Source organism: Cervus canadensis, chromosome 26 (genome assembly GCF_019320065.1).
Source record: "Cervus canadensis isolate Bull #8, Minnesota chromosome 26, ASM1932006v1, whole genome shotgun sequence".
In the NCBI taxonomy this organism is placed as follows: Eukaryota; Metazoa; Chordata; class Mammalia; order Artiodactyla; family Cervidae; genus Cervus; species Cervus canadensis.
The window spans coordinates 37,990,861-38,018,408 of record NC_057411.1 but is presented as its reverse complement, the minus strand read 5'-3'; the positions used below and the strand labels follow the sequence as shown (position 1 = coordinate 38,018,408).

Genomic DNA, 27,548 nt, shown 5'->3' with positions numbered 1-27,548 from the left:
TCTCATTGCTGAATTCCCAGACCTCACCTCAAGACCCAGGGGTGGGGCATCTCAAAGCCGACTCTATTCTCCGAAGGAAAGTGACCTTTCTCTTGAGTTATTTTGGGTTCAGATCAGAAACGAGTTTCCACATGTTTCACGAGACGCACTGGGTCCTTAACTCCGTATTACTCTTACAGGCCTTTAATCATTGGTTTTAGACACACATTCTAATGGAAACAGAAAGAAGAAAAAGACTAATTCCAAAACTCTCTTGAAATGATCCTTATTCCCTCCTGACATTTCTTTAACTGGCCTTCTTTTGTTTTAATTTCTTCAACCGAAAGGGAAAGTGTTAGTCACTCAGTTGTGCCCGCCTCTTTGTGACTCCATGGACTGTAGCCCGCCAGGCTCCTCTATGCTCCTCATAGAATTCTCTAGGCTGAAGTGTTTTGCTCATGCTATGAGGTGTGGCTTTGGGTTAGCTGCCTTTGTTTTTTTCTTTCCCCCCAGAGTTAGCCTTTCTGTCTGCAAAACATTGCATCCTGGCTCTTGGAAATCCCTCTTGAATCTGGAGAAATTATGTCTTGCCAACCAGCCTCCTTTCCTGCAATCCAGCGTGACTGCTGACGGCGCACCAGTTGCTCCACTTGACAGTAAGTCTGCCTGTCTCGTTTCACTTAAATGTTCACTGGTGAGTATCAGTAGATGTAGAGAGCCTTCCTTACCACAGTTTATTATGTTTCTTGGCCATGATAATTACTTTTATAATACCACTTGTGAATAAATTGACCAAATTAGGGTGAATCACCTGGCTGGCCCTTGGCTCCTGGAATGATCCTCCTCGTGTGACTTGGTGGCATTATTACAAAATACAGCAGGATAGACCTGCCCAGCCATCACAGCAGGACGTTCATTTGTGATGCTGCCTTAAGGAGATAAGGAGATGAGAGCAAATTGTTCCAGCGGCTCGGCCTGCCCGGCCAACAGTTCGGCGGAGGAGCTGCCAGAGGGGCTGAAGGCGTACGGGAACCTGGAACTCGTGTTCACAGTGGTGTCCGCCCTGATGATCGGCCTACTGATGTTCTCCTTGGGATGCTCTGTGGAGGTCCAGAAGCTCTGGGGACACATCAGGAGACCCTGGGGCATCGCTGTGGGACTGCTCTGCCAGTTTGGGCTCATGCCCCTTATCGCCTACCTCCTGATCATCAGCTTCTCTCTGAAGCCCCTCCAAGCTATGGCTGTCCTCATCATGGGGTGTTGCCCAGGGGGAACCGTCTCAAACATTTTCACCTTCTGGGTGGATGGAGATATGGATCTCAGGTAAGTTACATGAGGGAATCTCAGCTGTCTTCCCCTGCCTGGGGTGGGTGTGGGAGGCTTACACGTTTGTGTTAAAAACTCTGCCAATCTAGATCGAATTTCTAGTGGGAAACATTTTACAGAGACTTGTTCAGTCCCAGAAGGACTTTCATTTTTTTTTCCCCCTTGTTTTTTGGCGCACCACACAGCGTGTGTGGGATCTTAGTTCCCAGACTTGAGATCGAACCCACACCACCTGCAGTGGAAGTGGGGAGTCTAAGCCCCTAAATCACCAGGGAAGTCCCCAGGAGTTTCCTTTTTGAACTTAAAATGAACTTTGCTGTGACTGTCCTCTGTTTTACTGGCAACTGTTACTCTTTTCTGAGTAAAGGGGTTGGGTTCATACACAGTGGTGAAGTCACGTCTCCTCCTCACCCAGTGGCCCTTCCTGGGCGTGAACTCATTCTCACCCACGCTGATGGCTTTAACAGCAGTCCTAATTTCACAATAGGATCAGAGTCCCAGGAAGCTAAGGCTAGTTGGGTGCTATTGTAGTGGTGGTGATGGTGGTGTCCACACAAGCAGAATGAGGGCCTTGTGACCCTAATGAGCACCTACTTTATGAGATCAGTATTCTGGGGGACTGGATAAGGGTGCTTCAGGGGTATCCTGTTTTAAGAGACCTATTGAGTTGACTTGCGGAATAACACAAAGACTCTTATGACAAAAACTTTTTTGTGGCTTTTGCAGATGCTTAGCATTCACTACTAGAATCTCATTCCTTTCATTTAGGTCAATGATCTTGTTCCCAGTTACAGTGTAGTTGAATACCCCTGGGAGACATTAAGCTTTATCATTCATTTACATTTTAATGAAAATGAATTAATCACATATATTTTGGAGTCCTTGTTTCGATGAGGGGGGAAAAAGGGCATTGGAGGAAAGGATGGAGTCACAATGATAAAAAAAGGGCTACAAAGCAGTGGTCTTTCTAGAATCTTTGCTTACTTATGAACAAGCTATTTCACCTTTTGCCCCAGGAAAGACCTACTTATAAATTTAAATCTTTGTTTGATATGTATGCCATTTAGCTGAAATTTATTGTACAATGAATGAATGAACCAGAGGTGCTGGCTTTGCTGGGAGTTGACATTAGTGAGTCAGCTGCAGGTATGGGTTTCTGGTTTCCTGCATGTGCTCAGTGTTTAGCATATGGAACTTATTTCACCTATAAATTTTAATGGGTTCATGCCAAGCAGACCAATAATTAATTTTCATATGGTTATGTTTTTAGTTACCCACTTATCAAAGATTTAAAATGAGTCACTTGCTTCGCTCATTTAAACCCTCCCCCCTCAATGTGCACTGCTAATTCAAATTCAATAAAGCTGACCATTAACATAATAATTGAGAAATGATAAATATTCTTTACACAAAGCCTATATAACAGTGATAAATTTCAGGGACTGCAAGTTTTTGGAAAGAAAAAGGACACATATTTATTAAGTACCCTGGACAGGCATGGGATTGATGCTTTCATGGATGCTCTTTCTCTTCTTTCTTGGCCCTCAAAATAACCTTGTAAATGACCGTTTACAATTCTGAATTTTATAGCTGAGAAAATTGTGTCTCAGGTTGGTTAAGTCGATTGCCAAATGCTACAAATTGAATATGGCAAAATTCAGATTTAAAGTCACAGCTGTTTCTCATCAGTCTGCAATGTGGGCACCTTCTTCCATGCTATTTATTAGCACAACTAGATCTTCTGAGTATGAGCATACATCTTTAAAAAAATCTTTTTTATTGAAGTATAGTTCCTCTGCAATGCTGTGTTCGCTTCTGCTCTACAGCAAAGTGAATCAGCTCTGTGTTTACCTCAGTCGCCACTTTTCTGAATTTCCTTCCCATTTAGGTCACTTAGAGCCGTGAGTAGCGTTCCTGTTGCTCTACAGTTCGTTCTCATCAGTTATCTGTTTTATACATAGTAAGTAGTGAGTATCAATCCCAATCTCCCATCAGTCCTAAACCCCCTTCTTTCCAGCTTGGTATCTGTACCTTTGTTCGCTACATCTGTGTCTCTGCGTCTGCTTTGCAAATAAGTTCATCTGGACTATTTTGCTACATTCCACATATATGTGTTGAAACACAGGATTTGTTTTTTCTCTTTCCAACTTATTTCACCCTGTGTGACTGTCTCTAGGTCCATCCATCTCTCTACAAATGGCACAATTTTGTTCCTTTTTGTGGCCGAGTAGTATTCCATAGTATATATGTACCACATCTTCTTTATCCATTCCTCTGTTGATGGACATTTAGGTAGGAGCATACGTCTTTAAACAGTGTTCTTAAATACCTCTGGGAAAGAGAACATTTACCTTCATCTCTTACAGCCGACATTATAATAAAAGTGCCAATAATAGGAAGTCTGTAAAAGGTAAAGCTCATTTTACTTTGCTTAATTAGCTTTTAACTTTGGTCAAATTATTTAACCTATAAGCCTCATTTGTAAAATGGGGTTAAAATTATCTATTCCCCATGAGACTGTATTTTAAGGAGGAAATATATATGTAGGGTGCCAGGCACATGGTAGGTACACAATAAATATTAGCTACTTTCCCCTTTTTCTTATAAAATTTTGATTTCAAACCTTACAAAAAAAAAAAAAATCAAGTAAAAAAATTTAAATTCCAAGAAATAAAATTTTTAAAAAAAATTCTTAAATGGGGACTAAATACTAGATTTTCAAAAGCTTATAGATACAAGAGTAATAAATCTTAATTTTCTGTAAAAATTGTAAATTGGAAACAGTATTATTGACTGAAACAGTATCCAAGTTCATTGCTTTTCTTACTTGATTACCAACAAAAATAACTTTTAAGTAAAACTCAGTAGACAATCATTGATAGGAATTATGTTTTTCATACTGGATGAAATCCAAGAGCATTTAGTCCAGCATCTGGTAGCTCAGATGGTAAAGACTCCACCTGCAATGAAGGAGACCCAGGTTTGATCCCTCGGTTGGGAAGATCCCTTGGAGAAGAGCATGGCTACTCACTCCAGTCTTCTTGTCTGGAGAATTCCATGGACAGAGGAGCCTGGTGGGCTGCAGTCCGTGAGGTTGCAAAGAGTCAGACACGACTGAGCGAGTAACAGTTTCACTTTCACTTCATTTTATAAATGAAATTTAGATTTAGTGCTCTGGAGATGACCCCAGCTGTGTTTCACATGCCTTAACTCTCTGCTTCATTCAGTCTACTTGTGGTTCTCCATGTGGTCACTTCAAACAAGGTGTTTAGAATCGACATGTCTGAACTAGTTTCTGTATTCTGAGTGTCCATTGCTGACCCTAGTCCTCTTCCCAGTCACTTGGGCTCATCATCTTAGCAGTCCCCTGTGACTCCGTCCGTGCTTCTCTTCCTCCGTTCAGTCCTGTGGCTCGTACCGTAGCCCAGCCTCTTGGCGTCACGCAGAGCTTGGCTTCCTATCTCTCCACTGTCATCACCTCTGTTCAGGCCCCACAGTTCCTTTCTTGGTCAGTTGCAGCATCTTCACAATGTACTCTCTGCCTTCCATCTCTCCATCATGGTTTTGTAGTAAGTGGTTAAGGTAGGCTCTGAGATTTGACTGCGTGTCTTTATATCCTGATTTGGGACCTCTTTTGTAACTAGAAATCATAGTAGTTCCTTTGTGGTATTGTGAGGAGAAAAGGAATTATATTCATTGGGCTTCCCTGGTGGCTCAGAGGTTACAGCGTCTGCCTCCAATGTGGGAGACCCGGGTTCGATCCCTGGGTTGGGAAGATCCCCTGGAGAAGGAAATGGTAACCCACTCCAGTACTCTTGCCTGGAGAATCCCATGGACAGAGGAGCCTGGTGGGCTACAGTCCACAGGGTCGCAAAGAGTCGGACACAACTGAACAACTTCACTTTCACTTTCAAAGTCTTTTCAACACTTGCTAAATTGAATAGAACCTAATTCAAGTCTAATGGACTTCTGTAGGTTTATTTCCCATTAACCCCTTAAGCACAGATGGCCTGTAGTAAGAATGGACTACTAACTGTTATTTAAACATATCCCACACTTAATAAATTTTTAAAAAATTTGTTTAGCTGTGCCTGGTCCTTTTGTAGCATGTGGGATCTTTAGTTGAAGCATGTGGGATCCAGTTCTCCAGTTCAGTTCAATTCAGTCGCTCAGTCATGTCCGACTCTTTGTGACCCTTGAACCGCAGCACGCCAAGCCTCCCTGTCCATCACCAACTCCCGGAGCCCACCCAAACCCATATCCGTTGAGTCGGTGATGCCATCCAACCATCTCATCCTCTGTCGTCCCCTTCTCCTCCTGCCCTCAATCTTTCCCAGCATCAGGGTCTTTTCAAATGAGTCAACTCTTCGCATCAGGTGGCCGAAGTATTGGAGTTGTCAGCTTCAACATCAGTCCTTCCAATGAACACCCAGGACTGATCTCCCTTAGGATGGACTGGTTGGATCTCCTTGCAGTCCAAGCGACTCTCAAGAGTCTTCTTTAACACCACAGTTCAAAAGCATCAATTCTTTGGCGCTCAGCTTTCTTTATAGTCCAACTCTCACATCCATACATGACCACTGGAAAAACCATAACCTTGACTAGATGGACCTTTGTTGGCAAAGTAACATCTCTGCTTTTAATATGCTGTCTAGGTTGGCCTTAACTTTCCTTCCAGTTCTCCAACCCGGGATTGAATCTGGGCTCCCTACGTTGAGAGCTTCAAGTCCTAGTCACTTACTAACTGGGTCATCTTGGCAGGTCATGTAAATTCTGTATGCTTTAATTTCATCAGGGAAGTGAAGTGAAGTGAAGTTTCTCAGTCATGTCCGACTCTTCGTGACCCCATGGACTGTAGCCTGCCAGGCTCATCTGTCCATAGAATTCTTCAGGCAAGAATACTGGAATGGGTTGCCATTTTCTTCTCCAGGGGATCTTCCGGACCCAGGGATCGAGCCTGGGTCTCCCGCATTGTGGACAGACGCTTTACTGTCTGAGCCACCAGGGAAACCCACTTCTAAAATAGGGAAAAACATGAGCTACCTCACTGGTTGTTGCAAGGATTGAATGAGGTAATATACACACACACACATGTATATGTATATATACATAAAGTTATTATTATTATTATATAGGTTAGGCAAAAGAGCACTGTGTCAGAGGTCTGTGTTTTAGTTCTTGCTCAAGGAGCTGTGTGCCTTTGAGAAATTTGCCTTTCTGGACTGTTTCCTCATTTGTAAAAGCAATGGGTTAGACTCTCTGAGGTCCTTTTTTCTTTTCTTTTCATTGAAGTTTATTACAGGATATTGAATATAGTTCCCTGTTCTATACAGTAGGACCTGTTGATCCCTTCTATATATAATAGTTTGCATCTGCTAATCCCAAACTTCCAATCCATTCCTTCCCTGTCTACCTCCCCCTTGGCAACTACAGGTCTGTTCTCTATGTCTGTGAGTCGGCTTCTGTTTCATAGGTAAGTTCATTTGTGTCATATAAGGTCCTTTTTTCCATTGTGGTAAATATAGATAACATAGTGGTTACCATTTTAACATTTTTCAGTGTACAGGCAGTGGCATTAAGTACATTCAGGATATTGCAGGATCTGTTCCCCAACCAGGGACTGAATCTGGCCCCTGGTATCAATAGCCTGAGATCATAACCACTAGGCCACCTGGGAACTCTAGTTTGATAACTTTTGATGTACGAAGTCTGTTCTTCCCTGAGGACATGTTTTTGTCCTCAGCAGCAAAGAAAGAATTCTGGGCACTCATGGTGGTAGAGCCTGAGAGAGTTAGTGGCCAATTTTGACTTTAAAGAAGCTCTTGATCCTTCAGCAGAGACCTTGAAAATAGGACTTCAGATTCTTCAGGTCTGCTTAACAGGGCCTGGTGGAGAACTGAAGAGAAGAGAGACAGAACTGAGACTGAATCCATGTGACCTCATGTTAAGTTTCTGTCTGTAATGCTACATACATTAGTATTTTTTTCCTAATGAAGATAATACCCACACACAGAGTTGTTTTATAGATGAAAAGAGGACAATGTATGTAATGAAGTCTGCTACTTAGCACGTGGTGCTAGGTAAATGCTGATTACTGTTCTTGAGAAGCAGCAGACAGGAGTAATGTGTATATTTGGGGATGAAGAACCTGGCCTGGAACCTATCTAGGGCCAAGTCTATTGATCTGATCTTATAGTATATTCCAGGTTAGTCCTGGAATATAGTATATTCTAGTATAGTCTTTCTGGCTAGCTAGATAATTTTATAAGTGGTTTTTTCTTTTCTTCAGTGGGAAAGCAAATGTATTCTTTCACAGTTTTGAGTGTCAGCATTCCAGAGTTTATTGGTTTCAAGCTAAAAACCACTGAATAATTTAAACCCATTGTAAAATAGTATACCCATGGACACTACACTTTAGTATAGTGCACATATATGTAATTTCCATGTTTTAAAGGAGGTTCAGGGTTTACCTGTTTGTCCAGACATGTTGAATCTGTCTCATTATTCTCTATAATAGTTTGTGGACGGTGAGGCCATTCTGCTTAGTGCAAGCGGAGTCTTGTTATACTGAAGTCAGATTTTGCCAACAATATTCCTCGGTGAATAGCCAAGAGACCCAGTTGGCCACATCCTCTGTTTATGCTGCATTGGAATTTCATGGCAGTAAAACAAAAGGTGTGACTATCCATCACACTCATGGACATTCACTGTGTGCTTTTCCAAGCTTTGTTGGCGTTTGTAATTGTTGGCAGAGCAGCAGGGTCATGGATCGCTATCCATCCTTGACCATTACTGTGCATGTGATGGGCGTGAGTTGTGTAAAGGGTGGAAATCGTCACCTGTGTAATCAAGGGTATAGGATGAGTCTGATAGAATCTCGCAGTTTGCTTCCCAGTGTCATGAATCCTACCTTTCTGGTGCGTGCATCATGCTTAGTTTCTTCAGCTGTGTCTGACTGTTTGCGACCCCATGGACTGTAGCCCACCAGGCTCCTTGGTCCATGGGATTCTCCAGGCAAAAGTACTGGAGTGGGTTGACATTCTCTTCTCCAGGGGATCTTCCCAACCCAGGGATAGAACCTGTGTCTCCTGCCTTACAGACAGATTCTTTACCCACTGTACCACCTGGGAAACCCACCTTTCTGGGGTTTGATCCAAAGCCATGCAGGAGGAAAATGCTGTGCTAGTTCTGCAGAAGTTCAAGATCAAAGTGATATAGTTTCGACTTCCTTTCAGCATGTGGTGGTATGAAGAGCCAGAAATGTAGCACTATCATAGACTAGGAATTAGGGAGTGCCCCAGACACACACTTCATGGATACAAAGATTTGAAAGCTGTGGCAAATTGCTTTTCTTCCTTAATTTGCTCTTTAGTTAGGAAGAAGACTTTGCCCAACTCAAACATTCGTTGTTGTTGTTGTTTTAATTTTATTAATTTATTTAGGCTGTGCTGGGTCTTCATTGCTGCGAAGGTTTTTTTCTAGTTGCGGCAAGTGGGGCTACTCTCTAATTGCAGCGCATAGGCTTCTCACTGCGGTGGCTTCTTGTGGCGAACGGGCCCTAGCGCAAAGATCCTGAGTGCTGCAACTAAGGCCCAGCACAGCCAAATAAATAAAAGAAGACAATTGATCAGTTTCATACCTTATACATTATAAAGTATAAATGTTAGATAAGCTGAAAATATAAATGTAGAATATAAACCTATGAAAAAGTAAAAAGTGGGGGCAATATTTGAAAAACCTCAAGAAAAGGGGAGATCTCTAATAAAACAGGGAACACTGAAGCCGGGGGGAAAAAATGGACAGATTTGACTACCTCTGTGTTCGTTATTTATTGTGGCAAAAGTCATAAGCATAGTTAAAATATAAGCTTGGAAAAATGTTTGTATAACATTTGATGATATGAAATCAACCCTGAATATTCATTGGAAAGACTGATGCTGAAGCTGAAGCTCCAGTACTTTGGCCACCTAATGCAAAGAGCCGACTCATTGGAAAAGACAGTTATGCTGGGAAAGATTGAGGGCAGGAGGAGAAGAGGGCAGCAGAGGATGAGATGGTTGGATGGCATCACTGACTCAATGGATATGAATCTGGGCAAACTCAGGGAAATGGTGCAGGACCAGGAAGCCTGATGTACTGCAGTCCACGGGGTCGCAAAGAGTCGAACATGGCTTAGCGACTGAACAACAACAACCCTACTTTTAAAATAGCTCCTGCAAGTGGAGAAAAGAAAAATCAGACAAGCAAGGCTGTTGTGAGGGGGTTTCTAAGAGGCTAATAAACATTGGAAAGCACAACCTCATAGAGAATCAGATGTATAACAAAAGAAGAGTGAGGTAAAAGGGATCGATCACCTCCAGTGTAGGGAAGATTGTGAAATATAATAAAAATTTTTGAAAGTAATCTGGTAGTATCTATTAAAATGAAAAAAAGGCTTTTGACATAGTGATTCAACTTTGGAGAATCTATTCTACAGACGGAAAAGAATTATTCAATTGAAATATGTGTAAGAGTGCTTATTATAACATTGTTTATAACAGAAGAAAACTCAAAGCAATTTTTCATTATTAACGGAGTAATTGAGGAAATTTTGGCATGTTTATGTTGCAGTTCTTTTGAAAAAAAAAATGAGTTTCTTATATCTGTTGTCCTGAAAATGACTGTTGTATTAAGTGGAAAAGAACGCAAAAGCAAGCAAGCTACAGAGTAAGTTGTGTTGTGTGATTGCTCTAAAAAGAAAAAAGAATAAACCTCTATTCGGTGAACAAGCAACCATGAAATAGGAATGTTTAAATGAAAACAGACAGGAGAAGGATGATATATACAAATACTTGTGAATTACCTAAGTCTAGTTTTCTGAAAGGGTCATCAGTCAGCTAAATATTTGACGGTGCATCTTTGGGTTAGATTCCCAGATGGGGGATTGTTGAATCAAAGGGTAAACACATGTGTAATTTTGCTTGCTGCTGTTATTCAGTCGCTAAGTTGTATCCAACTCTTTGCAACCCTATGAACTACAGCACGCCAGGCTTCTCTGTCCTTCACTATCTCCCGGAGTTTGCTCAAACTCATGTCCATTGAGTCGATGATGCCATCCAACCATCTCATCCTCTGTCCCCTTCTCCTCTTGCCCTCAATCTTTCCCAGCATCAGGGTCTTTCCCAATGAGTCAGCTCTTTGCAGGTGGCCAAAGACAGGTGGCCAAAGTTTTGCTAGATGTTGCCAAACTCCTTCCAGATTTTGTGCCATTTTGCATTTTACAGGCAATGATTTGAGAGTATAGAAGGAGTATTATTTGCGCCATGCCACATGGCATGTGGGATCTTAGTTCCCTGACCAGAGTTTGAACCAGGCGCCCTGCATTAGAAGCATGGAGTCATAACCACTGGACCATCAGGGAAGTTCCCAGAGGAGTATTTTTAATATCACTGAAGTATAATGATTGCTGCTTTTCTGGGAGTATAAGCATTCTTCTGATTGTTGTTGTTCAGTCACCCAGTCATGTCCAACTCTTTGCGACCCCATGGACTGCAGCACGCCAGGCCTGCCTGTCCCTTACCATCTTCTGGAGTTTGTTCAAGTTCATGTCCATTGCATCAGTGATGCCATCCAGCCATCTCATCCTCTGATTCCCTCTTCTCCTTCTGCCTTCAGTCTTTCTCAGCATCAAGGTCTTTTCCAATGGAGTTTGCAGCAGGTGACCAAAGTATTGGAGCTTCAGCATCCTTCCGATGAGTATTCAGGGTTCATTTCCTTTAAGATTGACTGGTTTGATCTCCTTGCTGTCCAAGGAACTCTCAAGAGTCTTCTCCAGCACCACAGTTTGAAAGCATCAATTCTTCAGCACTATGCCTTCTTTACCATCCGGCTGTCACAACCGTTCTTTTGATAGAAAATGTCAAAGTCATCACAGCAGATTATTTTATAGGCAGGGAACTTAATTAAATGGAAACACTGGTGATTCATAGTGTGGGGAAGAATCGTGGTTGACTTGCTGACTGATCTAGCGCTGAGGACCCTTGCTCTCTCTGCAGCTGACCTTAGCCATGCAAAGGGTCTCCTCCCCCTCTCCTTGGTGGGGTGGGAGGTGGTAAGCCTCAGTCTCTCAGCCATCTGCACCACAGACACAGGTTAGGCATATATACTACGTGCAAGGCAGGTTGCTCTGAGAACCTAAATAGTGAATATTCAAACATTCTCTGACTCTCGAGGGCTAGCATTAAGGTGAACAAACTCTTGCTTTACCCCTGGTTTGTGTTGTATGATGTTTTCTGTGCCTCAGTTAATCAGTAGAGCAGCAGTATTCGTGTCTATAGACAGTTTGTACGTTTGTAAACAGATTGTGTAATTTTCCTAGCAATTTTAAAGATGAAGTATTTTGTTGACCTGAAGGATATCTCATTTCCAGTTACCTTGCATCCCTGCCAAGTCGCTTCAGTCGTGTCCAACTCTTTGCAATCCTATGGAATGTATCCCGTCAGGTTCCTCTGTCCATGGGATTCTCCAGGCAAGAATACTGGAGTGGGTTGCCTTGCCCTCGTGCAGGGGATCTTCCCTACCCAGGAATCAAACCCATGTCTCTTATGACTCCTGCATCGGCAGGCAGTTTCTTTTACCATAGGTGCCACCTGGGAGGCCCTTCCATTTATCTTATTTCCCCTAATTTTGACCTTCCCAAGTGGCACTAGTGGTAAGGAACCCGCCTGCCAATGCAGGAGATGTAAGAGACGTGGGTTCTATCCCTGATTTGGGAAGATCCCCTGGAGAAGGGCATGGCAACCCACTTCAGTATTCTTGCCTGGAGAATCCCATGGTCAGAGGAGCCTGGCAGGCTACAGTCCATGGGGTCACAGAGTCAGATGTGACTTAGCACACACACCTCTAATTTTACTGATTCATTTTCTTGTTGATTTTATCACCCAGATAGGGAAAAAATCCTATAGACAGAAACAGTAAGCCAGTGAGAAAACTGTTGGTCAGAGGGAATAAGCAATCTCGATTATAGCCTGGCATCTTTTGGCTCAGTCCCTGTTTTTTGAAACATTATAAGACTTCAGGACCCAGATAAGACTTCTTGGCTCCCTCTCTGAATTGATATAAAAGTGGGAAAATTTTGATGTCTTAAACCATAGATTAGAAAGTAGATTCCTGGTTGTCAGGGATGGAAGAAGAAAGGAATGGGGAGGGACTGCTAATGGGGGGATCTTCTTTTGGAGGTGATGAAAATATTCTGGAAATAGAATAGCATAGTCACATTTACTAAAGATACTTTTTTTTTTTTTTTTATTGGCTATGTTGGGTCTTGGTTGCGGTACATGGGATCTATAGTTGTGACACATGGGAATTAGTTCCTTGTCCAGGGATCAAACATGGGGCCTGTGCATTGGGAGCTCAGTCTTAGCCAGTGGACCACCAGGGAATTCCTCACTAAAGATACTTTAAAATGAAATCTTATTGTCTATGGGTTATGTATCAATAAAGAAGAACGGTATAAGGAAAAATATGAATCCTTACAGTGACTATCAGAACATTTAGGACAAGAAAATGTTCATAAAATATGAATTAATTGATAGATGACAAGAACTGCTGGAAATCTTTCTCTAGACCACAAATCCAGCCATCATTTGTTGAATAATAAGACAGGAGGGAGTTTCAAGTAAATTACCTTACGTCATGTGTAAGAAGTTGTGCCCCAGAAGTTGTTTTGGTTAAAGGATTAAATTCTTTACTTAAAAAACCTCCCTTGTAAGCATGACTTTAATTTTACTTTCAGCATCAGTATGACAACCTGTTCCACAGTGGCTGCCCTGGGAATGATGCCACTCTGCCTTTATCTCTACACCTTGCCCTGGAATCTCGAACAGAATCTCACCATTCCGTATCAGAACATAGGTCTGTATTGGGCTTGTGACATGAAATAGTAATAGTGATGGTAATAGTAACAGCTGTTGTTTAGTATGTGTCTGCTTTATACAGAGGATTCTACATATATCTAATTTAATTCTCCACATAACCCAACAGTATAGATTCTATTACCAGTTCCATTTCTTGTATTTTCAGAAATAGGTGAAGTCACTTGACCAAGGTTGTGCACCTGGTAAGTGCAGAACTTGATTTCTGACTCTGGAATCTGACTGCAAAGTCTGAGTTCTTAATGCCTACAAGTGTTCAGTTTTGAAAATAAAGTCAGAAAACTCACTTATTAAAAACAAACTCTCCTTATATAATTCACTAGAAAGTAGTTGGACTCCTTGTGACGCACAGGTTAACTGCATCTCAGTGACTCTTATGAGACCTTAGTTCCCCTGGTTTCATCTGTCACATCACCCGTGAGCCTCGACTTCTTTACTGATCAACACAAATGATTCTTATTAACTGTTAAAGCATATCCACACATCACAACTACACCCATATCTCCTTCATCATCTCCTTAAACTCTCCTTTTTTTAGAGAGCTCTGTGAACTTACTCAGCTTGGAGGAAAAACTTGGTGGGATGATAATGTCTATCCTGGTTTGATCAGCGTCTTTGAAGCATTGATAGAAACTGAGATTCTTGAACTCCAAAGTGTCAATCTGGAGTTTCAAGTTATTACTTGGAGGGCTTACAACCCATGGCCCATAATTCAAAACTGTGAACAGAACCACATCCTGATAACAGCTGAAGCCCGTTGAATTTGTAAAATTTAACTGAAATCTTAATTTAGAAATCATAATTTTATGTGCAACTTCTTCATATTACTAAGAGATTTAATATATTCTATTTTGACAATATATAATAATAGGCTTAAATATACAATTTAAGCCCCAAATATTATAAGCAACTTATATGACTTTGGCTAGTATTTCAAGTGAGCAGATTTGGAACGTGGCACTGGAAAATGTCAGTGTATGGCTCCTGTTGGGCAAGCAGACCTCTGCTATACTGAGCCTGCCTTCAATGTCTTCATTTACTCGTGTTCACTAAACGATGTACTGATGTATTTCTCTACCTGCCTATGGGTTACCTGGTTACAAGTGAAACCATGAGAACTTGCTTTGGTTTCTAAAACAGATGGTGTGTTTGTTTTGCAATAGGGATTCTTTGCAAAGCAAATCACTCATTGGCTTCAAATAGAGAAATAATAGCTGTAGTTGTAGAGTGGTGACCCCATAGATAGCAGCCAAAGAATTTCAAAGACACAAAAGGGTCCATCTGTTTTCTAATCTTTACGTTTTCAATTGTCTCTAAAATTCCATGTGATTGTTGAAGGATTCTGAGAGAAATATGTGATGGCATTCAGTGCTACCATTTACCCTTCAAAGACTGTCTTTCAAAGATTAAAAAATTTTTTGGAGGTGGGATGCAGAAATAAACTGTTGCTTTAATTAAAGCTTTTATCTACATGAAATAGACATAAATTGTTGAGGACTGGGAGGTAAGGGTAGAGAAAGGATACCTACTGTCTGACAGATGTTTCTTCTCTTCAGGAATCACCCTTGTGTGCCTGATCATTCCTGTGGCCTTTGGTATCTATGTGAATTATAGGTGGCCAAAACAATCCAAAATTATTCTTAAGGTAAGGAGTTCCATGGGACATTTCAGACACTGAGACTTGCCAAGCAGACGTAGGCAGTGACCAGAACAAACAGCCCAGTAGAATACAGCCCACACCCAGCAAGTTTCTTTACATGCCCTGCATTTTTGTATCCAATTGCCCGATTTCCTCCAGTCTAAGACTTGCCTTATCACTTCCGTGGGCCGCTACGTTGAGGCTTATGACATCCTGCAAAGCGTGGAACTCATGTTTCAGGGGCAGAAAAGCTTAGGCCTGCGTGTGGACAGAGAGTGCCCATTCTCTCACAAGGCTTCACATGGTACTCTCTGGTGAAAGCTGGTCAAGGCTGCATGAAGTGGGGCCGAGTGTTTAGGATGTGGCTGGTTTCCTGGAAGAGCAGGGAGCAGCGCTGTCTTTCAGAAGCATTCCTGGGGGAGCCTCTAAAGATGGAGTTTGTACATACAAGCAAGGACTTCTGACCACACAAATCACTGTCAAAATGAAATCATCCAGAACGTGTTGAGGCATGATGGGAACTGGGACCTCTTACTTCCTCTTGACTTTCCAGGGTTGTCTTTTTTTGTTTTTTTAATTGAAGTATAGTTGATTTACAATGTTGTGTTAATCTCTAGTGTACCGCAGAATGACTCAGTTTTACATATATATATATACATATCTGTATTCATTTTTATATTCTTTTTCATTATGGGTTATTCCAGGACATTAAATGTAGTTCCTCAGGGCTGTCTTTAGTTTATTGGAGAAACAAGCACATGTCCTCGTTAAATGGCTTTTAAAAATTATCTGGCTTGAAAGAAGGCATTCTCAACAATGGTGTCCATCCCCTAGGATTCCAAGTATGTATTGTTTTAGAAGATATATGCTTTTTCCCCTTTTAATGTATGCTGCTTTCATGAAGATTTAAAAAATGTTTTAGTTATTTTTTGTATTTATAAAGAAAGAAACATTTGGAGCTAATTGGAATTTCGGCACATAAAATCTCAGTTCCTTTTAGTTTGAGGATTATACCTTGGTTCAGCTTAAGCTCTGGGGGTTTTGCTGTAGCTGGCAGAACATGCCACTCCATTCACCTGCATGGATGCTGCTTCTCCACTTTGGCGTGGGACTGAACCACCCCCACCCTTCCTCCAGTGGGGTGGAGAATGAGAGAAGAGAGGCTGAGAGGCAGACAGATCAGGGAACTGGGGGAAGGATTAAATGGTGTGCGTGCGGATGGCACATGGTGACTTTACTGTTGTTTCAGTAGGAGGACATTTCCAGGGTGGCAGTGGGTGGTTATAATTTTGTTTACAAACAACAGGAAAGAGTATGATCACAGGAACCTCTTCCTTTTTATTTATTTCTGGCTATGTTGGTTCTTAGCTGCGACACATTGGTTGCTCTCTAGCTGTGGCACACAGGCTCCGCAGTTGCCCCATGGAATGTAGGATCTTAGTTCCCTGACCAGGGGGTCAAACCTGTGTCCCCTGCATTGGAAGGCAGATTCTTAACCAATGGACCACCAGAGAAGTCCCAGGAACCTCTTACTTTTCAAGTACTCTATTTTGAATTACTTCCTTAAAAGAGTACCTAACAAAGAAAATAATGATTTTGGTGTTTCCAAATCCTCTACTAGTTCATCAGTGTCATTGGAGAAATATTTTCTATATGTTTGTAAAGAGCAAATTCAAAACCCTTTGGCTATTCCATAGGAGTTGCGGCAGAAAATATTTAATAATGTGCATAACTATATTTTAGAGTATCTTCATTAAAATTAGGATACTTTAATCGTTATTTTGGGATGTCTTCATTCTTTGTTCCTAGCCCTCTTTTCATTTTAGATCTGATTCATTTTCTTTTCTTTAATTTTAAATTTATTTATTTTTTAATTGAAGGATAATTGCTTTATAGAATTGTGTTGGTTTCTGCCAGACATCAACATAGATCCGATTCATTTTCTGAACAAGTTGCTTTTGGTAAAGTTTAAACTCTGAGATCCCTCTCTTGGTAGAAAGTTCAGAAGCCTTTGTATGTTGCAGCATCTTTGGTTAGGCAGAGGCCCAGTGTTTCCCTGATTTTGACCCCAGGACACACCTAAGGTACACTGGGTTGTTTTTATTTTGTTTTGGTTCTCCACACCCTGAATCATTTAAAATCAAGGTTGATGCTGTCGCTGGGTGCAGTTTGCTGTGTACACGATGTGAGTGGGAACTTGCCAAGATCCTGATTTTCCGCCAATATTTTGGGTCTCGCTTCTTTTCTTGGAAAAAAAATTTTGTTGGATTTTTATTTCTGTTGAACAACAAAAGTATGAGAGTATTCATTTGGGAGAGGATAGAGATATCTGTCAGTACCTCTCATATTACATTAGCACAGGTGGTCTAATGAAGCATCAGTAAATTTCATTTGGCGGAGAGAATCGCAGGAATCAATGCTATAAGAAGTCTCTGGCAGTTGAGGGTGGTGGGAAAACAGTGGTGGATGATCAGGCAGGGCAGATTTCAGACAACAGATTCCAGGGTGGGGTCCAAGAGTTGTGTGCAGAGGAGCTCAGTTGTATTCAACTCTTTGTGACCCTATGGACTGTAGCCTGCCAGGCTCATCTGTCCATGGACTTCTTCAGGCAAGAATACTGGAGTGGGTTGCCATTTCCTCCTCCAGGGGATCTTCCCAACCCAGGGATTGAACATCTTTCACGTCTCCTGCATTGCAGGCAGATTCCTTACTGCTAGTGCCACCAGGGAAGCCCTGTGTGTAGAGGTACTGGATGCTTATTAACAGATTTTCCCCTTATTTCACAAATTTGTCCTACCCATGAAAAATTTCACCATCCAATTCTTCTGGCAAAATCCTCCACTTGAAAGGAAAAAGGTACCGATCATAAAATAAGAAGACTTAGGTTTGTGTTGAGCTTCATCGAATTCTAGCTCCTCAGCTAAGTCACTTGACCACATTGGACCTCTGTAAAATGACATAGGATTCGGTGGTTCTCTAAGTCCTCTCTTTGTTCCTCTCTTCTAGGTTTCAAGGCTTTTAGAGCAGTGATGGACTTTGCAAAAAGACCATGATGTTCACGCATACCTCTTTCATTGATTTGTCTTAGATCGGGGCCATTGCTGGCGGACTCCTCTTTTTGGTCATCGCAGTGGCTGGTATGGTGCTGATGAAAGGATCTTGGAATTCAGACATCATTCTTCTGATGATCAGTTTCATCTTTCCTTTGATTGGCCATGTCATAGGCTTTCTCCTGGCACTTCTTACCCACCAATCTTGGCAGAGGTACAGTTAAATTATCCATAAACTTTTAAAGAGGACAAATTAAACACATTGCTGTTGGCAGACTTTGCTGCCTGTCTGTGTCTGGAAGCACAAAGAGTTTTGCCTTATAAAGTGGGTGGAACAGGACAACTCATCATAAAGAGAGTGGAAAGATCATAGTAATTCTTCACATAAATGAAAAAGTGAAAGTGAAAGTCGCTCAACTGTGTCCGACTCTTTGCGACCCCATGGACTATACAGTCCATGTAATTCTCCAGGCCAGAATACTGGAGTGGGTAGCCTTTCCCTTCTCCAGGGGATCATCCCAACCCAGGGATGGTTCATTAATGGTGTCAATATCCCAATCCTAATTTCACAAATTACAACTTCCCATCAATTTGGCCTTGGTTTCAATCCACTTGTTGCAATCTGGACACACTTCTCTTCTTAGTCTAATAGTTTAAGAGGATGGGTGAGATGGTTTCACTAAATAGAGAGACCATTCTAGAGGATGAGCAAGGATTCAAAGATTAAGCATTTATCTATTGTTTGTGCCAAATTTTTAAAAAGTGCTAATTGTAAAGGGCAAGAGGAGATAGGACAAATTCGAGAAATACAATAGGAATTTATCTTAAATATTATCATTACAATGTGGGGTATATAATACATAAATACTGTTGTTTTTGTTCATTCACTCAGTCCTGTCTGACTCTTTGCAACCTAATGTACTGCGCCATGTCAGGCTTTCCCTGTCCTCCACTATCTCCCAGAGTTTGCTCAAACTCATGTGCCACTGAATCAGTGATGCCATCTAACCATCTCATCCTCTGTCATCTCCTCCTCCTGTCCTCAGCCTTTCTCAGCATCAGGGTCTTTTTGAATCAATCAGCTCTTCGCATTGGGTGGCCAGAGTATTGGAATTTCAGCATCAGTTCAGTTCAGTTCAGCCACTCAGTCGTGTCCGACTCTTTGCGACCCCATGAGCCGCAGCACGCCAGGCCTTCCCGTCTATCACCAATTCCTGGAGTTCACCCAAACCCATGTCCATTGAGTCAGTGATATCATCCAACCATCTCACCTCTGTTGTCCCCTTCTCCTCCTGCCCTCAATCTTTCCCAGAATCAGGATCTTTTCAAATGAATCAGTTCTTCACATCAGGTGGCCAAAGTATTGGAGTTTCAGCTTCATCATCAGTCCTTCTAATGAATATTCAGGACTGATCTCCTTTAGGATGGACTGGTTGGATCTCCTTGCAGTCCAAGGGACTCCCAAGAGTCTTCTTTAACACCACAGTTCAAAAGCATCAATTCTTTGGTACTCAGCTTTTTTTATAGTCCAACTCTCACATCCATACATGACTACTGGAAAAACCATAGCCTTGACTAGATGGACCTTTGTTGACAAAGTAATGTCTCTGCTTTTCAATATGCTGTCGAGGTTGGTCATAACTTTCCTTCCAAGGAGTAAGCGTCTTTTAATTTCATGGCTGTAGTCACCATCTACAGTGATTTTGGAGCCCCCAAAAATAAAGTCTGCCACTGTTTCCCCATCTATTTGCCATGAAGTGATGGAACTGGATGCCATGATCTTAGTTTTCTGAATGTTGAGCTTTAAGCCAACTTTTTCACTCTCCTCTTTCACTTTCATCAATAGGCTTTTTAGTTCCTTTTCACTTTCTGCCATAAGGGTGGTGTCATCTGCATATCTGAGGTTATTGATATTTCTCCTGGCAATCTTGATTCCAGCCTGTGCTCCAGCCCAGCATTTCTTATGATGTACTCTGCATATAAGTTAAATAAGCAGGGTGACAATATACATCCTTGATGTACTCCTTTTCCTATTTGGAACCAGTCTGTTGTTCCATGTCCAGTTCTAACTGTTGCTTCCTGACCTGCATACATATTTCTCAAGAGGCAGGTCAGGTGGTCTGGTATTCCCATCTGTTTCAGAATTTTCCACAGTTTATTGTGATCCACACAGTCAAAGGCTTTGGCATAGTCAATAAAGCAGAAATAGATGTTTTTCTGGAACTCTCTTGCTTTTTCGATGATCCCGCAGATGTTGGCAATTTGATTTCTGGTTCCTCTGCCTTTTCTAAAACCAGCTTGAACATCTGGAAGGTCATGGTTCACGTATTGCTAAAGCCTGGCTTGGAGAATTTTGAGCATTACTTTACTAGCGTGTGAGATGAGTGCAATTGTGAGGTAGTTTGAGTATTCTTTGGCACTGCCTTTCTTTGGGATTGGAATGAAAACTGACCTTTTGCAGTCCTGTGGCCACTGCTGAGTTCTCCAAATTTGCTGACATATTGAGTGCAGCACTTTTCACAGCATCATCTTTCAGGATTTGAAATAGCTCAACTGGAATTCCATCACCTCCACTAGCTTTGTTCGTAGTGATGCTTCGTAAGGCCCACTTGACTTCACATTCCAGGATGTCTGGCTCTAGGTGAGTGATCACACCGTCGTGATTATCTGGGTCATGAAGATCTTTTTTGTACAGTTTTTCTGTGTATTCTTGCCACCTCTTCTTAATATCTTCTGCTTCTGTTAGGTCCCTACCATTTCTGTTCTTTATTGAGCCCATCTTTGCATGAAATGTTCCCTTGGTATCTCTAATTTTCTTGAAGAGATCTCTAGTCTCTCCCATTCTATTGTTTTCCTCTATTTCTTTGCATTGATCCCTGAGGAAGGCTTTCTTATCTCTCCTTGCTATTCTTTGGAAGTTAACACAGCACAAACATTGTCAGTTTGAGAAGAAATCCACTGTGATATGTAGATCTCCCCATTTAAATTTAAATTCTAGGGTTTCTTCTTTTGATCCTTGGTACAATTTTATCCAAGAAATAGAATAGACACATATATGTATTTAAAAACATGAAGTGGGAGATTTTTAATCGGCTTTACATTTTTGTCTACTTGGGAAACATTCAGGATGGTACCAAATACTTGGTGAGGCTCTGCCAAGTGTATCTCATTTACTTCTTACTGCAAGTCTAAGAGGTAGATACTCTTGGTTACCCATTCTACAGATGAGCAAACCCTTTGGAAAAGTAACCTGACCAAGTTCATAGAACCAGAATGTGGCAGAGTTAAGATTTGGTCTTCCCTGGTGGCTCAGAGGTTAAAGCATCTGCCTCCAGTGCGGAAGACCCGGGTTCGATCCCTGGGTCAGGAAGATCCCCTGGAGAAGGAATGGCAACCCACTCCAGTATTCTTGCCTGGAGAATCCCATGGATGGAGGAGCCTGGTAGGCTACAGTCCACGGGGTTGCAAAGAGTCAGACACGACTGAGCAACTTCACTTTCACTTTTTTTTACAAGGTCAGGATCCCCTGAAGATAGCAGACTCCAAGGATGTTCAACTTCCTTGAACACAAAACACATAGTATCTGTGTTTAGTGTATGCACATCTTCCATAGGTCTTCCCAGGTGGCTCAATGATAAGGAATCCGCCTGCAGTACAGGAAATGCGGGTTCAATTCCTGGGTCGGGAATATCCCCTGGAGGAGGGCATGGCAACCCCCTCCAGTGTTTTGGCCTGGGAAAGCCCATGGACAGAGGAGCCTGGCGGGTTACAGTCCATGAGACTGCAAAAGACTTGGACACAACTTAGTGACTGAGCATGCATGCACATCTTCCATATACTTAAAATGTCTCTAGATTACTTATAGTACCTAATACAATGTAAATGATATATAAATAGTTGCCTGCAAGGCAAGTTCAAGTTTTGCTTTAGAAACCTTGCAGAATTTTTCTTTTCCAGAATATTTTTGATCTGAGGTGGGTTGAATCCATGGGCTGACTGTCCTGAGGAACACAGACTGTTGAGGATTTGAAATATAATTGAGTCGGGAGAGAAGGATTCCTATGGCAGAGTGTAGTCACCAGTTTTTTTTTCCACACTTGATGGCTTGATAAATATCAGGACTGAGATACTGCATTTGCTTTGTGAATGGTCCAGGTGTGAGGTACAGCTGTGTAGCTTAATCATGTCAAGTTATGGACAAGGTCTCTGAAAGAAGTGAGAGTAATCTGCAGAAAGCAAAATAAGGAACAGGATAATTAGAAATAAAATCAGAGCCACCGAATTTGCCCTGTACTAGTGATAATATGTTTACTCCCACTTTACAAACCCTTGTTACCTTTACTTCTCAGTCCAGGTTGCATAGCGTGCTAAGTTGCTTCCATCATGTTCGATTCTTTGCAACCCTATGGACCACAGCCCACCAGGCTCCTCTGTCCATGGGATTCTCCAGACAAGAATACTGGAGTGGGTTGCCATGCCCTTCTCCAGGGGATCTTCCCAACCCAGGGATCGAACCCCTGTCTCTAAGTCTCCTAAATTGGCAGGCAGGTTCTTTACTAGCGCCACCTGGGAAGCCAGTTTATGTAGAGGAGCTGCCTTATCAAATGCCTCTATCCTCTCTCCTGCCATCTGTGAAAACCTTGAGACACCCTTTGGAAATTGGAAAAGATGAAACTGCCTAATCCAGCCTCCAAGGTCCTGCCTAGGTTTTCCTTTTTCTCCCTCCTGCTCTTCCTTCCTCCCTTCCTTTCTTCCTTTGAAAACAAATAAAACCAAGAAAAGTAGACAAACCTTATTACTAAACCCTTTCACCAAAGACTTCATTGCAGACATTTTGTTTTCACATAGGATTTTTATGTTTCTTTTTTTAAAAAATAATTTTATTAATTTATCTGGGTCTTCGTTGCCGTGAGGGCTACTCTACAGTTGCGGTGCATGGGCTTCTCAGTGCAGTGGCTTCTCCTGTTGTGGAGCACAGACTCCAGGGCGTGTGGGATTCAGCAGTTGTGACTCTAGAGCCCAGACTCAGTAGTCATGACTCACAGGCTTGGTTGTCCTGCAGCATGTGGGATCTTCCTGACCCAGGGATCGAACCCAGGTCTCCTGCACTGGCAGGCAGATTCTTCATCACTGAGCCACTAGGGAAACCCTGTTTATTTTCAAGTGTCATTTAGTTCGTTATTTAGTTGCTAAGTCGTGTCCAACTTTTTGCAACCCCGTAGGCTGTAGCCCGCCAGGCTCCTCTGTCCACAGGACAAGGCTAGAATTCTCCCAGCAAGAATACTGGAGTGGGTTGCCATTTCCTTCTCCAAGGGCTCTCCCCCTCCCAGGGATGGAAGCTGAGTCTCCTGCATTGGCAGGCAGATTCTTTAGTTTACACTGTTTTGTCTCTGACTCAATTTTCCATTCTCACCTCCTCCAGTCCTTCACTTCCCACAGGCTGGCTTAGAGCATAAGCAAAGCTTACTGACCAGGCCACACTCATACCTGTCCCCAAACAAGCATTTTCCCACATTAAATGCCTCTTTCACTCTTTCCATCCTTTAATCCCACCCTTCCTCTGTGAAGCCTTCTCTAAAAGTGGCGTTTATGCCACTTTTCTGAATTTCTGCCCCACCTCGCTGACCCGTGATCATACTTGGTCATGTGTTGTTCCTGTGTATCTTGTCTTTTCACCCAGATTCCCAGGGGAAGGTTGGTAGAGCCCTATTCAAGAGGTGCTTCTTAAGAGACCACCTACAGAGTAGGTACTCAGCAAATAATTATTGAAGCATTTTTAGTAAGCATTTTTAGTACTCTCAGCTCATGGCTTGCACTTATTACTATACATAAGAGAAAATTTTTGTATAGTCCTTATTGCTGGTGCATAACATTTTTGTCTTGGTAGGTGCAGGACAATTTCCTTAGAAACTGGAACTCAGAATGTTCAGATGTGCTTCACCATGCTGCAGTTATCCTTCACTGCCGAGCAACTGGTCCAGATTCTTAACTTCACATTGGCCTATGGACTGTTCCAGGTGCTGGATGGGTTTCTCATGGTGGCTGGTACGTAAAGCCCCCAGTGAGTAGGCTTGACTGAAAATTGTTCACCCAGTTCACAAACTCCTTTTTCAACATGAATCTACATGGACTGCCCTTGTCATTTTTAGCATGACATTTCTAGGGAACATAAAATGTATAAACAAGATCCTGTGCCATAAGTGGAAGTTTCACAGAAAAAAAAAAAAACTGTGAAAGTGAGCTTATAAACCAATGTGCTTTGCAAAAAACAATGCACTCTCAGAACTGTCCATGAGCAATTATTTAATCTCAAAAATGACATTTGTTATGTTTTATTAAGAAATATTCCAAATGTTATTTCACAGTACTTCTGTGACTAAGAATTGTGATGAATGGCTGTGAAATATAATGCATACACATATATTTAAAAAATATACATATATATGTCCTTGGGCTTCCCTGATGGCTCAGACGGTAAAGAATCTGCCTGCAATGTGGGAAACCTGGGTTTGATCCCTGGGTTGAGAAGATCCCCTGGAGGAAGGCATGGCAACCCACTCCAATATTCTTGCTTGGAGAATCCCATGGACAGAGGAGCCTGGCGGGCTACAGTCCAGAGGTCACAAAGAGTTGGACATGACTGAGCAACTACGCACAGCACAGCACATATGTACTTGCCTATCCCTATCATTATGCAGGTTCACAGAAGTTAAATTTAAAATATATAGATTGATAGATTAGTCTTAGCCATTGTGAATTTTTTTATTGTTGTCACAGAACGGATTCGACTAAGACTCAAAGATTACTGATATAACTGATTATATACTAATTACTGATCGAACAATCAGTATAAGGAACACCAGGGTTTAATTTTCCCACAAGATATATTCTAGAAGAGTAAAACCCTGGTCTTAGATCCAAATTTTAATACCTTCTCATGGTGAGACTGTTTTCGAAGGAATATGCTTGGTCCATTCCCAGTCACAGAATCACCAGGGGAGCACCTGATCCATAGTAGGCAATTCACAGGAGTTGCTGACTAACTGAATGAATGACTGGATGAATGGACGAGTTGTCAGCAATCTGATGAGCGTCTCAATCACAGAAGGCTCATTCCAGACAGAAATAGCCATCCTGATACACTGAATTATTTTGTTCTAGTTTTCTCTTCTTCCTTTTTATTTCCCCATGTGTTTATACATACGTGATCCAAAGCAAACAAACCCCCAAAGTTTTGACCCGTGTACCATGTTACCAAATTATAGTCTTTGCCAAAGTGATTTTTAAATACTGGTGTGTTTTAACATTTAGCATATAAGATGTACAAGAGGAGATTGAAGAACAAACATGGAAACGAGAAGCCAGGTTGTCAAGCCCGCCATAGGAAGAAATCCACTTCTCCCAAAGAGGCCATTGCTTTCTTGGAGGTGAATGAAGAAGCCACTCTGAGTCCTGGGCCATCAGGACCCAAGGATCTCCATGGGTCTCCCACGCCAACTGATGACATCTCACGTGCCAAGTAGGGGCTTGTTGGCTTGACTACTCCTTGCCTTCCTCAGCGGCCAGTAGAGACAGCACAGAGCTGATGAGTGAATCTTGTTGGTAGGGCTTATGGGAATGTTTGAGTGTGTGATGTTAACATATTTATGTGTGGATTGTTTTGAGTTGTCATAGGATCCCCTTGGAGAATATGTTCTGCCTATTTCTGGTTCTTCCTTTGCGGGTTTACACATGTTTACTAGTTGCTATGTGTGTTCTTGTCTTCCGTACAGTGAAGCGTGATCCCCATCGTTACATGAAGTCGTCAAGCTGTGAATTTTAATCTCACAAGAGTTAGGACTCTGGGTAGAGGAGATGGCACCTCACACTGCAGGGCAAGGACAGTCTGGACCCACTTGATTTCTTGACTTTGGGCAAGTGCTTTGGGGTAGTGGGGAGAAAGCATACAACTCTTGTAAAAATGGGGTCTTTTCTCAAATGAAGATTGGTCTTTAAGGGCTTGAAAATCTTCTTAGATTTATAGATGTAATACAAGGGATTACATTCCCTAGAGGGAATCTAATGAACCCTTGAAGGTAATATTTTTACTCCCTAGAGACAGGCACATTTATTCTTCTCATATGTAGATTTGAGTTATATAATTTAAAAAGTGCATTCCATGTATACTGTTTCATAAATCACTAAATGATTAATCACTGACTCAATGGACACGAGTTTGAGCAAACTCCAGGAGACGGTGACGGACAGGGGAGCCTGGGGTGCTGCAGCCCATGGGATTGCAGAGTTGGACATGACTTCGCGACTGAACAACAAAAACCAACAATATATTACAGAGCATCTTTACATGTCAGTCTGTGTTGACCTACCTCATTCTTCAGAACAGTGGCTTCATAAAAGTATTCCAGTGTATGGAAGGACTGTAATTCATTTCACCATTTCTTACTCAAGGACATTTAGATAGCTTTCAACTTCTTGGTCTTACAGTGCTGTTACAAACACCTGTGCCTCCGTGCCAGTGTTTCTGTAGGATCCTTCTCTAGACTTGAATTGCCAGGCTGATTGCACATTAAAATGCTGGGCAGAGAGCTCTCTGGAACGTTGTACAGCAGAGCCTGAGAGTGTCTGACTTCCCACAGCCACATTCATCTTAAGAGTGATCGTTCTGCTTTGTGAAAATATCTCATTTAAAATTGCATTGTTAAAGTTGAGTGAAGCAGAGTATTTTTCATGAGTGCGTGTTCATGTCCTTTGCCCGCTTTTCTATTGTATTTTTTCCTTTTTGATTGATAAATTTTAACACATGCTGGACAGTGACTCTTTGCTCTATGTTTTGTCAATATTTTACCTCTCTTGTCTCTTAGTTTTGTATAATGTCTTTTGCTGTATGGAAGTTTCACATGTTCAACTTTATTAGTCTTTCAAAATTGTTTTTTGACCTTAATATCTATCAAATGTTAGAATATTTATATCTTTGTGTGGATCATGAATTGTAAAAGGACCCCTTTTTCGTGAATGTATGTGGACCCTTTTCAGGGAGTTCTTTTTGGGGTCAACATATTTACTAGCTGCCGTGTATACTGTCTGGCAGTAGATAAAACCCATCCTTCTCCTCTAACATTATCAAAATATTTCCTATATTTTCTATTACTTTGATCGACTAAATATGTACATATTTATTCTATTTTGAATTTATTTTTTCTATGCTCTGTTAAAAATCTAATTAATTGTCCTAACATCATATACTGTATCAGTCATCTTTTCTCTACTGATATGAAATACCACTTGTATCATGTAACTTTCTATTACTGTGTTTTATTGGGCTCTGTTTGGTTCCATTTTTAAATTATTTGTAAATTGTGAAATGTGTAAAAGCATATTGTCTGAGATTTAGTGCTTTACATTTTATTTTGTAACTATACCCAGGGACTTATAGGTTATATATATAATGTCAATGGTTATTATGGTATTTTCCCAATTAAGGACATCTTCATGGTAGTACAGAGACATATTAGGTATCACAAGTATATTTATATGGAAAGGAAGTACACACATGTGTGACATGATTGTTAATTCTCAACTGCTGCAGTTAATATAGTAGAATTGGATGTTCAGAGATCCTCAGTTCCAAAATGAGCATTACCA

At 41.6% G+C, this 27,548-nt stretch overlaps 1 protein-coding gene across 1 annotated transcript; it reads left to right on the top strand.

The window, feature by feature from the left end:
* Nucleotides 1–925: 925 nt before the first annotated feature.
* SLC10A6 (solute carrier family 10 member 6) lies at nucleotides 926–27,290 on the top strand. Its single transcript, XM_043448323.1, has 7 exons — nucleotides 926–1,302; nucleotides 13,079–13,197; nucleotides 14,774–14,862; nucleotides 17,945–18,120; nucleotides 23,794–23,951; nucleotides 25,218–25,425; nucleotides 25,679–27,290. The coding sequence occupies exons 1-7, from the start codon at nucleotides 926–928 to the stop codon at nucleotides 25,686–25,688; spliced, it is 1,137 nt and encodes a 378-aa protein (XP_043304258.1). The 3' UTR covers nucleotides 25,689–27,290.
* Nucleotides 27,291–27,548: the final 258 nt, after the last annotated feature.